At 42.2% G+C, this 17,484-nt stretch overlaps 1 protein-coding gene across 4 annotated transcripts in view; it reads left to right on the top strand.

The window, feature by feature from the left end:
* Mapk8 (mitogen-activated protein kinase 8) overlaps nt 1-8,637 on the top strand; it is a 72,012-nt gene extending 63,375 nt beyond the window's left edge. For 3 of the 4 annotated variants that reach the window (XM_052733921.1, XM_052733920.1, XM_052733922.1), the window contains exons 9-12: nt 1,010-1,134; nt 1,661-1,724; nt 4,489-4,566; nt 5,883-8,637. In XM_052733921.1, the coding sequence (XP_052589881.1) occupies nt 1,010-1,134; nt 1,661-1,724; nt 4,489-4,566; nt 5,883-6,028 (413 nt within the window). In that variant the 3' untranslated portion in view covers nt 6,029-8,637. Of the gene's footprint in view, nt 1-1,009; nt 1,135-1,660; nt 1,725-4,488; nt 4,567-5,877 lie in introns of all 4 variants that reach the window. The other variant, XM_052733923.1, reaches the window with a different exon arrangement.
* The last annotated feature ends 8,847 nt before the right edge of the window (nt 8,638-17,484 follow it).

Genomic DNA, 17,484 nt, shown 5'->3' with positions numbered 1-17,484 from the left:
AAGTTTTGTTCTTTTTGCTTTTTAGCTAGGTATAGTGGCATTTGCTTTCAATCCTTGGATTGGGAAGCAGAGGCAGGAGCATTTCTGAGTTCAAGGCCAGCTAGGGCAACAAAATGGGAGACCCTGCTTCAAAAAAGAAAGAAAATTTTTTGTATTTTTATAAACCATGTATGTGTCCTGGTTTTATAGTAAAAACTATCTTTAGGTGTGGAGGTCCACAACTGTACTCCCAACACTTGGGAAGCTGTGGCTGAAGGATTGATTGCCAGGAGTCTGAGACCATCTTGTGCTTTGTGAGTTCCAGGTTAGCCTAGGAACATAGCATGACCTGGTCTTTTTTAAACAAACAAACAACAACCAAAAAAACAATAAACAAAACAGGGACTAGAGAGATTGCTTGCTGCTCTTGCAGAGAACCCGAGTTTAGTTCCTAGCACTCATGTGAGGCAGCTCACTGCAACCACCTGTAACTCCAGCTCCAGGGACTTGATGCACTCTTTAAAAATGTAATCTTTCTTTTAATGCTCACAAAAATCAATAATGAAAACATTCTTTTTTAAAACATAGAATTTGTTTTGTCTTGGTTTGGCTTGGTTCAGTTTGAGATAGCTATTTACTGTGTGATCCTGCCAACCTGGGACTGGAACCAGGCTGGCCTGGAAATTGGGATCCTTCTGCCTCTGTGTCCTCAGTTCAGCAGTTAAGCATATACACCACTATGCCTGGCAAAGATTTTTTTGGTTTTTGGGGTTTTTTGTTTTGTTTTGTTTTTGAGACACGGTTTCTCTCTGTAGCTTTGGCACCTTTCCTGGAACTCACTCTGTAGCCCAGGCTGGCCTCGAACTCACAGAGATCCACCTGCCTCTGCCTCCTGTGTGCTGGGATTAAAGGCGTGCACCACCACCACCTGGCTATAATTTTTTTTAAATAAAAGATAACCTCAACTTTCTAAAGGTAATAATTGGAGAATATCATGAACATGTATATATTAATATCATTATTTTTGCAGCCAGTCAGGCAAGGGATTTGTTATCCAAAATGCTAGTAATAGATGCATCCAAAAGGATCTCAGTAGATGAAGCTCTCCAGCACCCATACATCAACGTCTGGTATGACCCTTCGGAAGCAGAAGCTGTAAGTTCTTAATGTTTGAAGAACATATTGTATTCTTAGAGCTATAGTTAAAATTAAGTTTGAAAGAGAACTTGTCATTTTAAATAAAAGTATAGATGATGTTAATGTTTTCCTAGTTTTGCATGAAGAAAACCTTAGGTTAGGCGCATATTTAAGCCATCACAGAGTCAGGTAGCATCCCACTGTTTCTTATTCTGTTGAATTGATAGTTAATTAGAGAGGAGCTAGAACGTCTGTGGGAGCAGCGTTAGTTAAAACGAATATTTTATCCAAAGAAGAGCAGAATTCTGTAATACAGGTAAGATGTGACAATTTCAAAAGTTGGAAGGAAAGAAAAATACATCTTATTTCTTACAAAGGAATCTTACAGAACTACCATCTGGAAAGTTAAAGTTACTGATGATTGATTGGTCTTTGCCTCATGATTCACTTTTACAAGTCTTATGTCTGACTGATATTTCAAATAATTAATAGTATATATACTTCCAGTAAACTGACCCAGTTGTTACTGCCTTGTGTCTTTCAGCCACCACCAAAGATCCCTGACAAGCAGTTAGATGAGAGGGAGCACACAATAGAAGAGTGGAAAGGTAACGCTCAACAGACTCCAAGACCCTGAAGCACCTTCTGCTTCTTTGAGGGACTTCTCATGTTAAGGAAATTAATGTTGCTCTTGGTTTTCATAACTTATATTTGATCATAAGTTTTTGTGTGTGTGTTTTACTAAAGTAGAAAGACAATTTCCTTCCTTCTTTAATTTCTGAAATTCTCCATCTCAGTCATAGGCACATTAGTGTTTTCCCCTTTGTTTCTACAACCACGTTTGGGGTGTCCTAGCTCTAAAACCACCAGTGGTTGGGTTCTGTACACACTTGCTTATTGATGTCCCCATACTCTCTTGGTCCGCACAGCTACCTGCAGGGTTTAATAGCTAGTAAGTGGTAAGCCGTAGGGAAGTTGGTCTCTCAGTTTGTGAGACACACTGAAGGTAGACCTTCACTGTCACAGTCTGCTGCTGTTACCATGTGTTTATGTGCACGTATTGGAATATAGGAGAGAACAGCACAGTTCAAAAAGGAGATGTGTTAGACCAAGTGTTGTTTTAGGTACTTCCTGTTTTTTGTTGTTGTTGTTGTTTTCATCAAAGAAACTAGTTTCTGCTTCTATCCACATGATACAGGGTATCAGTCCACTCCCACTCTAACCAGTAGAATGGCTTAATTCATCATCTTTGAACATTAGATCTAGTTTTTTTCCTATTTTATGAATGTGATTATATATAGATAAGCTTTTTCTTTTATTATTTTAGAGTACAGAGTAACAGGTTTCAATATATTTTCAGATATGTGTGTCATTCTATTGTTCATAGTAACCGCCTTTTACCCCTCATGCTCTCCCTTACCCTCTCACTTGTCCCTTTTCTCACCCTCATTGGCCCTTTTATGTCGTATATATTTATATTGTCAAATCCAGGTTCTATAGGAAGAAATGTGCAATATTTATCTTTCTGAGTCAAGTTTACTTAACAGGATACTCTCTGGTTCTGTCTGTTTTCCTGCAAATGGCATCATTTCATTCTACTTTATGACTGACTAAAATTACCTTGCATAGATACACACCACATCTTGTTTTTTTGTTTGTTTGTTGAGACAGGATCTCACTATATAGTTCTGGTTGGCCTGAAACTCACTCTGTAGTCCAGACTGACCTAGAACTCATCAAGAACTGCCTGCCTCTGGAGTGCTGGGATTAAAGCCATGTACCACCACACCTTGTCTCACTTCGTTTTCTTTATTCAGTCTTCTGTTGATGGGCATCTAGGCTAATAGCATATATTACTGCTGTGAATAGTATCTCAGTAACAGTGGGTATGCAGGTATCTGTTATATTCTGCCTTAGATTCCTTTAATGGAATTCTGTTTTTTAAAAGTTTTGAGGAACCTGTAATAATTTCTGTAGTGACTATTCTAATTTCTATTTCCACTGATATGTACATGAAAGTTCCTTTTTAACCACATTTTTGCCAGCATTTGTTGCCATTGGTTTTCTTGATGGATGGTAGCCATTCTGATTGACGTTGGATAGAATCTTGGTACTGTTTTTGTATGTACCTGATAGCTTGGAATGTTGATTTTTTTTTTTTTATTTTGTCCATTTGTATTTCTTTTGAGAATTTCCTGTTCAGTTGAAAAAGAATTTTCCCATTTATTGGTTAGGCTATTAATTGATTGAGTATTCAACTTCTCGATGATGCTTTTGATGGTTGTGAGAATGTTGAAATAAAAATATGTCTGTGGCCCAGACTGACATCAGACTTGTGATCTCCCTGCCTCAGTCTCCCAAGTACTAGAATGTGTCACCATGCCTGGCCTCCAGCAAGGGATTCTTTATAAAAGGCTTGAATTTCAGGAATTAATACAAATTCTTTGGAATTCTTTACATTTTTGGTTTGTACATTTTTTTTTAAATATTTATTTATTTATTATGTATACAGCATGTATCCCTGCAGGCCAGAAGAGGGCACCAGATCTCATTACAGATGGTTGTGAGCCACCATGTGGTTGCTGGGAATTGAACTCAGGACCTCTGGAAGAGCAGTCAGTGCTCTTAACCTCTGAGCCATTTCTCCAGCCCTGGTTTGTACATTTTTTAAGGAATTACTTTTATGTACTTTTTCAAAGAGTGCATGACCCAAAGGTGACAAAATAATGGCAATGGACAAGTCAGAATCATGTAGAAGAGTAGGCTGTAGGTACATACTGCACCCTGTGCCTTTCCTCCGTCAACGCTGTCTTTGTAGTGATCTGCTGCCGCCCCTACTCAGGGATACAAGAGTCCTGGGAAGGGGTGTTGGTGCCAATGTCTTTTGAAGGCTAATTGGAAGGAGCTGAAGCTGTTGCTGCTTTTCCTTCAATAGAAGTATCTTTCTGTCCCGTTCTAACCGTAAACCCTGCTTTGGTTATAAATCTGTGTAACTACAACCTTGTTGCATAAGGCCAAGACTCAAAAAGTAGAAGGAAGATAAGCAAAGACCCCAGCCTTTAGACAAAACTAGACAAGCCTCTGTAAGGCAGAGTGCTGTATGGGTGATACCCGAAAGCAGGTGCTGGCTTCTGGCAGCAGCTGCCTGATAACCAACTCAAACAGTTACAGTGGAGAGTTCTGCTTTCTTTCAGTGTAGTCTGTGGTTGAAGGTCAGGGAATTGTTAGCATCTGTGAGTCAGAACTTGACACTCACTTGATCTGCTGTCATTGCAAGGACCCAGCTTGATGTACTTAACGGATACATAAAATGTACATATCTTCTGAGGTTCACTCTGATTTCAAAAATTTTACTTTCCTCCTCTTTTTCAGAACTGATATACAAGGAGGTGATGGACTTGGAGGAGCGAACCAAGAATGGAGTCATAAGAGGACAGCCATCTCCTTTAGGTTGGTTACAATATAAACCTGTTGTGGTTGTGGTTGCGGTTTACATCTTGTGTTACAGTCTTCAGTGGCCTGGGACCTGCAGTTCTCCCCATGCTCACTCAGTTTGATAATTCAGTTTGAAAACACTGACACACTGTTGTCTCGATATGTTTGTGGTCGTCTCTGTCGTACTGATTTAAACCCTGTTTCTTCAGCACTGCTGCCGTGTCTTTAAAGAATTCTCTTAAAATTCACTATGCTTTGATTTGAACGGTCTTCAATTAGAATAAAAAAAGCTTCACTACAAAATTTGTTGTGTGTACTATCAAGTACTGGTGTTCTTTTCAGTACTTTTGTCACATTTGGAAACAAGCTTTTGGTAGACTCCTTGTATCTGAGTGTTCTGGTCATCATTCTGCAGAATTGGGACCATTTTGGGACTCTGAACTCTAGTCACTGTTTTTTCTCTGTAAATGTGTTCTTAAGAACTCTTATGTACTTCTAAATGACCCTTCTTTAGTAAACTTGTGACTTGAAAACTGCTACCTATTGTTGAGTTGCTTTAACATACTCCTACCCCAGGATGAGGCCTACCCCTTGAAAGGATTTCTGTCTGTGGGGAAGGTACTCCTGTTTATTTGGGGAGAAAGGTGGTTTTTTAATGCAGCAAATGCTTGCTAGATACTACTCTTAGAGAAGAACATTTACTCCTGTCTCTGTTTAGTAAGTCTGTGTATGTCTTTGCCTGGTGTTTACTAGAATCAAAGAAAGACTTGAATTTACCTAACTGTGCTGTTTCAGTTACCCTGGAAAATCACACAATCTCATAGCCTGGGACAGTTGATTAAGGTGCCTCCTAATCAAAATGTTATTCTTTTGTGTTGGCTTCTGCTTTGCAAGATGTATCAGAAGTATTATTTTGACATTGTGGGTTTTTGTTGTTGTTGTTTGTTTGTTTTTTTTTTTTTTGAGAGTATCAAAACTAATACTTTCTATACTATACTAGTTCTCAAACCTTTTTTTCAGTCCCTTGGTTCTTTGAGATCTTCTCTCCAACAAAATGTAGATACACCCTGAGCACATTCATGGATCTTGCTCTATGTCAGTTCTCCATGTTACTTGGACTTCTGATTTCTGTCTTTAGCAATGCAGTAGAAAGGACAGGAGTATAGGTTTCTCGACATTTTAACAATTCTTCCCTCCTAGCTGTGTTAAGAGAGAGAGCATTAGTGTTAGGCTCAGTACGGTTCAGCACCCCGTAAGCCCAGGAGCAGTCTGTGGACCCTGGAGGTAGGCAGCGCAGTAACTGATGTGCTGTTTTGTTTCTCATAGCACAGGTGCAGCAGTGATCAGCGGCTCTCAGCACCCGTCGTCTTCGCCATCTGTCAATGAGGTGTCTTCCATGTCCACAGATCCGACTCTGGCCTCGGATACAGACAGCAGTCTCGAAGCATCAGCTGGACCTCTGGGCTGCTGTAGATGACTACTTGGGCCTTGGGGGGGTGGGAGGGATGGGGAATTGGTTAGTCATTGATAGAACTGCTTTAAAAACAATTCAGTGGTCATATTTTTGAGTGATTTTTCAGAAAATGTAGAATTCATTTTGTAGTAAAGTAGTTTATTTTTTTTAATTTCAAGTGTTGTAATTTAAAACCTAAGTTGTGTTTTTAAACAGCAACAAAACTGTATTGTATTTTTGCTGTAATTAACTGTATAATGTAAACCTAATTATTTTATCATGGTTTAAATTTTTTGCATATTTGCTTTATCTTATGCTGCTGATTTTTTTTACTGAATTTGTAAGATTTTGTTTATCAAAGCAACTATTATGTGGTGACTTGCATATATCATGAATTATTTAAGATGTTTATAAGTTTTTTATTAGAATTTATTTCAGATGTTTGTTCATGATGCTATCCTTAAGGGTTATGTGCTTATCAATGAAATAACCCCAGAGGAGTAAGGGAAAATAACCTGTAGCCAGTTATATTCAGGAATAACTACTGTAAATGATGAACGTGTCAGGAAACCTCCACTGTTTGCTACTGGCCAATCCCAGTTTAGTTACAACAATTAGTAGGCAACCTTACCTAAATTTTGGCAAATGCCCTGCCATCTAGATAGTGGAATAACTCAGAGCATGTCTTTAAAGATGCTGAGCACATCCTTCTACCTTTCGGAGCTCCCCACCCCAACCCAACAGAAACTCAAATCAAGAAATGTGGTGTATTCTGAACATTGTGGCATGTTCAAAGCCTTTGATCGTATACAGTCAAGAGGATACTTCATGAATATACATTTCAATGCAAATCAACAGATGGTTCCCTTGTACTAGCTATGAGCCTGCTTCTGTATACACTGAGTTAATCTCAGGCTATAGGTCCTGGCATTGGTCAAGAGTCTGGACTTCCCTTTTATACAGCTTCTGGCCTCTGGACCTTTCCCAGTTCCTGTTCCTTGGAGGGTCAATCTGTTGAGCACCAGTTTGTGGTGTTTCTGGCCATTTTGATTCTACCTGTAGCATAATCCTATTTTTACTAGCTGTCAGGAGGTTCCAAAGCCTACTTAAATTTGTGTAGGTGATGTTTAAATGAGCAATATACCGTTCATCTGAAAATAGTAGCACACAGCCATATGTAGGATGTCATTTTCTAAGGACTGTTTCTTCACAGTGAGCAGAGCAGGCATAGTGGTGGTTCTTTAGTCTGAGTCTTTGATTTTTTTATACCTGATTTCAAATATAATACGCAGTGTGGACATTGAGTAGTGTAAGAATGGTGCTGCTCCTGACAAGTGTGTGTTAACTGTTTACATTTTATATCTACAGAATCCTTTCTCTGTAACTGAATTTTTCCTAAGTAAAATGTCATCAAGGTCTCATTATTTCTGAAATGATGTCTGTAATGCCCAGGCACCTTTGGTATTGTCTGGAACAAGAGGGATTTCATGTAATGAACTGGGAAATGCATACTTCGTGAGCTGCGTGGTTGTAGAGAGAAGCCCCCTTGGAGCTCACAGCCAACAGGAGTAAGAACAGGCACAGCTCAGCAAATTTCTGAAAGTTTGCTTAGCCTTTTTTTTTTTTTCCCCCTGTATATTTAGTGTAGAATTACTTTCAAGTAAGGTATTTTTGGTCATTGTTAATGTGCAATACTTAAGATTAAGATACATTAACCTTTTTTTTGATACTTTGAAATAGAGCAAGTTAGTTAATCATGATTTCTAGTCTCCTACCTTTTAGCGATTCCTTTTCTCTACATGTAACATGGTGCATTAATTTTATTAGGCAAGTATGAATTTGAGACTGTTATGCCTCTTGGGCTGTAGAAGTCGAAGATTGGAGTCAGGATTTTAGCAGAAATTGGAGCATGAGTGTTCTTATTTTATATTAGTTTTACAGCTAACTCATTTTGTTTTCCCTAGGATAAATGTGTCACTATTGCACTTTAACAGCTGACATGCTTCATTAGTTCTCTGTAGTTTATATTTGATTGCTGAGAAGCCGTCTTTCTTGATGCAGATTTTGGTTAAGTAAGAAATAACAGTTGTTCTGATTGTACATTTGTTGTAATTGCCAGCTCCCACTTGCCAGCCATCATGTTTCAGTTGAATTAAAAGAAAACAAGCTTTCAATGCTTAATGTAAACTAAAATACTTAACAAAATTATACCCTGAAAGTAAGGTCTGTTTGTTAAATGTGTGTGCCCCAGCTTTTTAAGATCCATTGTTTACACAACTCCCCCTCTTTGTTTAAACCTGTTAACATAAATCATATTGGTACTTTTAGAGTCTTAAAGCATCTTAAGTATTTTTTTAAGAACTTACAAATAACATTTCCGTCTAGCAGTACTTGTTAAGCCACCCTATAATTTGACTTTTCAATTATATATGCTTAAGCTTGTTGTCTTACTGTCCAAAAGTTGTTTAACTGAGAATTAGCATTCAACTTCATAGGTTAGGAAAGAGACACTGCTTCTTCCTACATGTCTTCCTGGTTACAGTTCTCTTACCCCAAGATATATTGACCATCTGTAAGATGACCATGTTGTTGGGATTGCTTGTTATAAATAGAGCATCTCAACTCTTGTGCTATCTGCTAAGCGGTTTTTATTGTGTCATGCCATGCTGCTGATTGCCAACTCAGAAGAGTGCACACCAGGAGCAAAGCCCAGTGCGTTCACACCCCCATTTGTAAGAGAATTCGTAGTCCCTACCAGTACAGAGAAGCTTGATTGTGTCCAAAGCAGCAGCTTGCCTGTCAGCCTGTAACTCTCTGTTACCCCAAGACATGGAGGCAAAGAGGTCTACTGACAAAATGAGCAGTAGGCAAGTGAAGCTGTTTCCAGAGTTACAAATAGAACTTGGTTTACACTGTTGGCCAGTTTCTGCCACACACATGAAAACAACCATCAGTGTTGCCTAGGCACTAGCCTGCAGAGCATTTTGAGATTTAAAAACATAGTATATTTTCAGAAATACTGTTGTAGTTTGTGAGTGTTGCTCATTAGTCACACACTAGCTGTAGAATGGATGCATGATGCCCCATGCCCCCAGTAATTCTTCCCAGTGAGTAGCAGACCCAGCACCATCTCCTCCATAGCCCTCTTCAGCATTGCCTCCATGCCTGTTCATTTAGTGTGCATCGTGTTTCTACTGATCTCTTAGGTGTTTCCTGGACCACAGGAAACAAATTTGTCTTAATAGCACGACAGATGGAAGAGATAAAGGGCACTGAAGCAGAAATGTGTAGTTGGGGTAAGATAGGAAAACTTGTGTCCTAATTAATTTCAAAGTAACTGCTCTTAGTCAAAGTGCTCTTAAGGGGAGTCTAGTAAGAGTAACCTTCTGGGCATTTCTCGTTTAGATTCTCTTTGTTACAAAACTTCTGAGAAATAGTACCTGTGGATTAGGTTTGCACAATGTCCTATTCTCACAATGACTTCAAATTAAACTAGGTTTTTATTGAACTACCTCACACTGATTTTCTATGCTTTCCCAAGTAAGCTGTTGCCCTTAATGTTAGATCTTTACTGAGTGTAGATTATAAATGTGTGTTGGATACGTTATAGCCACTGTTGACAAAATACCAGTATGTGAAGTGCGTACCTTGCATCAGTACGAGACAGTCCCGTGTAGTCTTCCACTGTGTCTGGGGAATTGTGCTAGATGTGCTTACTGACATCATCACTGTCTTTTGTAAGAAACCTGCTCAAGATATCAGTCCACGCTTTACATTTTACAAAAGGAGTAAATCTTAGTAAATTTTACGAAGAAATAAATTACTTTTGTAGGCCCAATATTTGGTATATTTTTGAGAAGCTGTTAATCTTATAGCCGAATGAAGTTAAACTGAAGTAGCTGTCTGCCCGGACTATGACATCTATTTTCTCATTACAGTTTATCCTGTTAATAAGGTTTTAAACCTGAAGACCTAAGGATGATTATTAGAATTTTTTCTCTCTTCCTGTACATGTCATTCCTTCTTCGTCCCTCCCCTTCCCTGTGTTTGTTTTCCTCTCCCTCTCTAGACAAAACAGAATGGGGCACTTTGTAGGGAATGCTGAGATCATTATTGTGGTTTACTTGTTCATGCCCTAGTCATTACATGCACCACTGGATGTAAACAGTGTTATCTAGTATGTCAATTGGTTATAATATTTTAAATAAAAAAGAAAAGTGGTATGAAAGTAAGAGTTTTTCATTGAAAGCAAAACAAATTTGTGGTTTTTCCAGGTGGTTTTAGGGTTTCCTGTGGATTGAGGTAAGGTTATTAGTAGGGCAGGTGACTTAGGTTTGGATTGTACACACATTATCCTGGTTATCACTGCTGGTGTATGACTTGATCTAGGTTTGCTGTTCTTGTGTTTGAAATCACTAGAGGAACTTTAAGAAAGGAACTTGTTCCAGTGCCCTTGATCTAGTAACTGCATAAAACAGCAGCCATTGTGACCACTTGGCAAAAATCAGTATCATCTGAGTCTGTCAAAGCAAGCAGGAGATTTGAACTTGGAGCCGGTTGTGTCTGTTCTGTGCACAGGGTCTCATCACTGCTGATGGGTGAGCTGCTGTAGGTGGACAGGCTCTCTCCCTGAGTGCTAACCCAGCCTGTAGAATGGCATTCCTCCATCTTGTCTGGCTGCTGTCCGCACACACAGCCTTTGTATCCATGCCATCCTCCGCTGCCTTTGCACACACCTCTGAAGACACTGCTGTTTGACACCTGCTGCCTTGCAGCCGTGAAATGACTAGCTGGTGCGTGCTGTCCTGTTACTGTGGTTAGGTAGAGGGGCAGAGGAGCAGAAATTGACATCAGAATGTTAACGAAGCTTGTTTTTAGTTGAGTGATCAGGATTTCCACCCAGTCAATAAAATGTAGTTCTTTGTTTGGCTGATACAGGTATTGCATATTTTAAAGTATTGTTTTAAAAATCAGTCAGACATATCTAAGTGGGGATGATTTACTTGTACTGATTTTGTGGTTAAAATGTTTTACATATTTAAGGTTATATTACCAGTATTTGAACTTCATTTGAAAATAAGGTACTTCAAATATGCTTTGAAAATGTTAAGTGTCCAACACAAGTTTTATTTGACCAATTATTGAAAACATGCTGTTGAGGGGCTGGAGAGATGGCTCAGCAGTTAAGAGCACTGGCTGTTCTTCCAGAGGTCCTGAGTTCAATTTCCCACAACCATCTATGATGAAATCTGGTGCCCTCTTCTGGCATGCAGGCGTACATGCAGGCAGAACATAGAGAACACTATACATAAAAATAAACATGATGTTGAGACACCACTGGAAGCTGGAATGAGAGGAGTCAGAGAAAATGTGTGGAGAACAAATACTGTACTGATATGTGCTGATGGGAACAGAAGGTTCTGATGAGAGGAAAGGAGTGTTGTGCAAAGGAGGTGGGCCTTTCTCTGAAATGACTTGGAGACGAAGGGTGTTCGTAGGTTTAAAAATAAGTGCCTGGGTGGGAATGAGAGTTGATGGGTAAGACTAAGGTGTACAAAGATAGTAAGGCTGGAAAGTTGAGGTTCAGAATTGGAACACAGAACAACAGTAGGACTTGGCTTTCATTCTCTATAATCAGAACCCATTGCAGAATGTGAGATGAGACATTTATCTTAGGGTCATTGTGAGGACAGATCCTCGGCTGGAGATGTGAACATGGGCCTGGAAGCCAGATACCTTGTTGAGAGAGCAGTGAGGTAGAAAAGAGAGCTCACTCACTTAAGCATGTTGCCAAACTTAGCATGGGGAGCTGAGGGATGCTTTGAGCCCTGTACTGCTTGGGGAACATTCATTACAGTGGGCCTATACCCAGTGCATCTTAGAACTTGTACCTCCCCCTGTTTACAGGTCTGTGACAGAGGGCATGGCAGGTAGTGTCGGCGCTCTTTGTCTTAGGAAGGGGACAGTTGATTTGTACCCTAGCTGTCTCTGGGTATCTCCAATTATGTGTTTTCCTACATGAGGCCTGTGACATCTATGTATTCCAGCTCCAGTTTGTATCACTTGGTGGACAGTGGGAAAGGGAGATGCCTAGTGAGTAACATGCACGAGAACACCCAAGTTATCTGGAAGAGAGGCATGGTTATGATTGCTAAGGATGCTGCACCAACTGGATGGTGAAAAGCACTTATAAAAATGGGCCAGGAAATGCAAAGAGTCTTGTAGATCAAAATAGACTGAAAGGGAGAAGCCAAAACGTATGTGCTCCTTGGCAAAACAAAGTCTTAGCAAGGGGGTGATCTGAGTCCTGGGGGCCTGGCATGAAGAGGGAAAGTTGAGATGCCCTCTGAGGGACAGTTCTCGGTGGCACTGAAATGTGCTGTGCTTGTGCATCTGTCACCTGATAATGGTGTGCTCTCAAGGTGTCCTCTGTTCGTGTGTACTTTCCTGAAAGGCACTGTAAACCAATGTAACCTGCAAAGAAACGTAAGTGGTGTGGTAGAGAAATGCTGACCTGAAAGGAAAGCATTTTGTGTGGTCTCACTTCAGAAGAACTGCATGCCAAACCCTGAGCTGCCTGCTCCAGGCCCCACAGCCCCAAACATCATGTGGCTGGTAAGATTTCCTTGAGAGACATGCTGCAAGATCAACCTTGAGTTTTCGTGAAGAATGGGAGCATGCTGTGTTCTGGTGCTTTCTTCTCTCATTCCCATCTGGTCCTGTCTGTCAGCTAAACCACCCCATTGGATATACTCTATTGTATCCTGTGTGTCTGCCCTGCATCCCCACACTTGCCCAGAGGCAGTCATTCTGCCCCTGTGAGCCTCTTGATTATCACCTCCTGTGGAGATCTGCCCTCCAGGAATGGTGTGGCTATTGCCATCTTCATCACAACTGTAACCCAAGATTCTCAAAAAGGATGTCATTCCCTTTGGAGGATGGTTGCTGGGGGTGGGGAGCCAGGACTTCTCCAGTTGGGTAGCTGCCTCTAAGTTGCCTGTGGTCCTGTAAGACTTGGGTGAAGTTAATTCTTTGATCTGGAGGTGCCCTATGTGGGATAAGTGGGTGTCTGTTCATGTCTCCCCAGGAAGTCATGCAATATAATTACATAATTCTTGCTCACTTTACAAAAAACTGTGTGTGTGCACATGGGCGTGTGTGTGTGTGTGTGTGTGTGTGTGTGTGTGTGTGTGTGTGTGTGTGTGTGTGTGTGTGGTCAGAGGACAACCTTCAGGAGCCAGTTCTTCCACCTTGCAAAACAGGATCTCTTGTTTCTGAGCCTGTGCTGCATGCCCCAAGCTAGCTGGCTTGCGAGCTCCAGGGCAATTCCCTAGTCTGCCTCCCATCTCACTGTAAGCATGCTTGGGTTACAGCTGGTAGCTACCACATCTGCATGTTTTGCCCTCATGCTTGCTCGCTTTGTTCTCACTTCTGCACAGATGACTGAGTGAAGCAGCATGTTCATCTGATATTTGATACTATCCCATGCTCTGCTACTGATTGCTTGCCCCACAATTCCCTGGGTGGGGAGAGCCTGGCCACAGATAACAGTGTTGGATGTAGATACTTAACATGCAAGTGCTCTGTAAGTCCATGACAGACTTCTGACAATGCAGTGTTCATAGTCCTCAACATGGGGCTCAAGACAGTGCATACAAAGTGAAATTATTGCAGTAATGGGAGTGTAGTACATCCAAAATTTGGATCCTGGCCTCTAGTCATAGTATATGGCTTTTCTCCCTCCGTGGTGTTCATTGTTTTCTCATAAAATAGGGAGGCAGAAGTCATTGTGAAGACTCAACATCCACACAGGTGGAGCACCCTTGGAATATAGTTGGCCTTTGTCACTTTCAGCTAGAGGTACAGTCTGTAGAGGTCCTTGCAGTTTAATCATGGTCACTCTTGTTTGAACAGCAGCCAGGTCTTAAGATAAATACACCCCAAAAGAATCTGATATGCAGCAAATGCTGCTTCCCTCTGGTGTAATGTGCTGGGAAGAAATTCTAACACCTGGGACTAGCCCTCACAGTGCAGCAGAGCCAGTAGACTAGGCATCCCCAAGCCCCGACATGGCTTGGATCCTGCCCCTTGTTTCTCTTTAACACTGGGCCAGCAGACACCAGAAATGAACCAATGAAAGGGAATAGGGTGCTGACGGGGAAACCTCAGCTCTGCAGGGCAGCTTACGGTTGCAGCTGGCCTGCGGTGGGGCCAGGGTTATGATTTACAACTTCAGGGTTGGCAGGGCTGGGCTCTGACCTTTCACTTCTGACTCCAAAATGGAGCTCCTAGTTGTCTGGAGACAGAGGTGTGTCAGATGCCATCACAGACATTGATCTGCCCTAGAGCAGCAGCTCCCAGCTGCCAGTTGGGTAAACCCGCTGAGGTCAGGCCCTGCTCTGAGCAGACCTTTTGTCTGAGAAGGTACGAGTGTTTCCTCTCCACAGGATGCTGAGGTAAGTGCCTCCCTCCTTTCCCAGGTCCCCAGAGACGCCATGTGCGTTCCCCCTGCCTGTCTTCTGGCTCCTGTGTCTTCTCAGGCCAACTTCTCCATTCTACCAGTGCTGACTCCCCTTAAGGTCTGTCTCACCCCTGCTGTTTTCATGTCAGCAGTGTGCCACCAGTCTGATAATTCCTGCCTTTAAAAGCCTCCCTTCTCTGCACCACCCATACCAGGTTGTAGAAGGATGTGATGGCACTTTTCCCCTGTTTTCCTCCCCTTCAGCTTTCTGCCAGCCTTCCAGGATCAGATGTCCTTGACTAGTGTACCTGCATCCACTAGTGTCCACCCTGCAGTGATCAAAGTGCAGGCCTTGTTTAAATGCAAGCCAGTTCATGTCAGTGGAGTGAATGCTTGCTTGCTCCTTCCATCTGGCCCCAGCAGGTCTACCCACCACCAAGTGTATTCTTCTCTTCTACCTGCCCTGGTCATCTCTGTATCACTGTGGTGAAATACCCTAGATAATTATACAGAGAAAATACTTGTTTAGGCTTCTTGTTTGGGGAAAGGGGGTTCAGCCCTGAGTGGTTAGCTAGGATGCTTTGGTTCCTATGTCAAGGCATCATAGTAAAGTACATGGTGAAGAAATTTACTCCATGGGCAAAGAAAGGAGAAGGGACTGGAGGCCCCACATCCCCTTCAAGGGTGCATGGCCTTCGGGAATAGTTGGTATCCAAACTATCAAACCATCCCAAAGCTCTTCTTGCTCAGAGGCACAAGCACTCCTTCCCAGATGTTCCTCCTACATGCCTGTGCCCATCTTTGCAATCTCAGTTCACATGTCATCTTGGAGGGACTTCCTGGCCAGCCCGTCCCAGGTCTCCTGCTCAGAGCATATGCTAATCAGATGAGTTTTGTGTTCTCTGTGCTTCCTTACGATCTCATGTATAACCTATCAGAGCTTGCAAACTACTTTCAAGCCAGCATCTTCTCCACGTGGACCAGAAGGAGGGATGCAGGCTGAGATCAGCTTCCGACTTTTAACTCCACTGCCTGTGTGTGGTTAGAGTCATGTCCTTAACTTCCCAGTGCTCCCCCTTCCTCAGTGAAGGTTTATATTATTTGCATCCCTTAAGAGCAAATAAGTGTGTGTGAGATGCTGGGATCTGCCAGTATGGCCACCCTCTGTAATATCATCGTCCTTTAAAGCCTGAAGAACTAAGATCAGAGTACAGTGTCCCCACTGTCCCAGCAGTGGGTGGGACAAGCCCAGACTTGGAGCTGCTAAAGATTTCTGTGGCTGTATCTTTATCACAGACCACAACATGTCCTGATGGCATGCATGGTTCAACTGTTACAGGCCTGGCTGGAAAGCCTGGGACTCCTGGGACAGGGTGGGCACAGGGGCAGGTGGCAGTGGTAGCTGAGGCCGTAAAACACGCCTCCATTCCCGAATCTTACTGTACAGAGTGAAAGGTCAGTCCTGGCTCATTCTTCATTAGAATTGTAGTCTTAGAAGAAAAAAACAAAACTGTCCTGTTTTTCTTTCCTGGGTGGGGGTGCTGGGCATGAAGCCCACTTGTCAAACTTAATATGTAAGCCAATTTTTTACTTTTTCATGTAAAGTTTCTAGTTTCCTGTTTCTCCCTCCATGAACATCAGGCCTTATACCTGCTAGGCAAGCACTCCACCCCTGGAGTGGTTCCACAGCCCCTACAATTTTCAGTATTCTCTTTAAAGGCAAACCCAATTTTTACCTTTGTGTCTGTGCATGTGCACGTGCATGTAAGCACATGTGCATACATGTTACATACATGTGTAAGTGTATATGCATCAGAGGACAACCTGCAGAAGTTGGCTGTTGCTTCTACCATGTGAATCCAGGATACTGAACTCAGACCTGACAGGCTTGGTGGTGAGCACCTCTACCCACTGAGGCATCACACAGGCCCCAAACTCATCTTTTTAAAAATATTTTATTTTTTAATTTTATGTCTGTTTTGGCTGCATATATGTAAGTGTCCTGTGTGTGTGTAGTGCCGGAGGCCAGAGCAGAGGACAGATCCCATGGAACTGGAGTTACAGACCACTGTGAGCCACCTGTAGGTGCTGGGAACCAAACCCTGGTCCTCTGGAAGAGCAATAAGTGCTCCTAACCAATGAGCCATCTCTCTAGCCCCCAACCAAATTTTAAAATGTCTGAAGTAACCTGTGAACAGAACCCTAATTTATCTTTAACCAGTTCTTACTTCACAATGATTCATCCCTGCTTAACTTGGTGATGTTTTTAGCAATAGCCTCTGCTCACTCTTCAGAGAACTTCACCAGATTAAAAAAAAAAAAAACAAAACAACCCATCCCCCACCTGCTCATGTTCATAATTCATTTTTGACTTAATATTAAGTGAGGTTATTCTTGTATAAGTATGGCTGGAACCTTTAGGCTTGGAACAGTTTGTGTAAACATAACCTAATGGGAAGGGAAGAAAGGGATGAGAGGTTCCAGGACGAAGAACCCGCTATGGATGAGCCTCAGGTGCTCAGTGCTTTACACACAGAAGTCAGATGTCTAGACAGGTGGAGAGCGTGCTTTACACAGCTGAGAGCGGGCCATTGAGTTTTCGGAAAGGTCCTACGTGCCTAGATCTGTTTGGCCAGCAGGTGGCAGCCTTGGCTTGTGAACTGTTGGCTGGTGGGCAGCTGGCCCTCCTGACACTTTGATCCTGGAAGCTCCTTTGATGAGCTGGTGGCATTTTCGCTTCAGGTGAACTCAGCAGATTTCTACAGCTGTGGTGAGGGAACACAGCAGGATCACGGGAATGCACGGGTGGTCCCACCTAACTTCTCCCAGGCTGTGTCCCCTCCCATGGAGGAGATAAGGACCAGTCTCTATATTGTCATGTGGGAGGTTCTGAGGAATCAAAGTCACTTTAGTTTTCCTTCTCCGAATACAGGAGAGGGTGGTGGTCTTCCTTTGGGCAAGGAATGCCGGCTGGCTGCAGCAGCACACCTTAGCACAGACTAACATCTCCATTGGCCCC

This window comes from Peromyscus californicus, unplaced genomic scaffold, assembly GCF_007827085.1.
Source record: "Peromyscus californicus insignis strain IS unplaced genomic scaffold, ASM782708v3 Scaffold_12__1_contigs__length_115047231, whole genome shotgun sequence".
Lineage (NCBI taxonomy): Eukaryota > Metazoa > Chordata > Mammalia > Rodentia > Cricetidae > Peromyscus > Peromyscus californicus.
The sequence above is the reverse complement of the archived record's forward strand: the minus strand, read 5'-3'. Positions and strand labels throughout refer to the sequence as shown.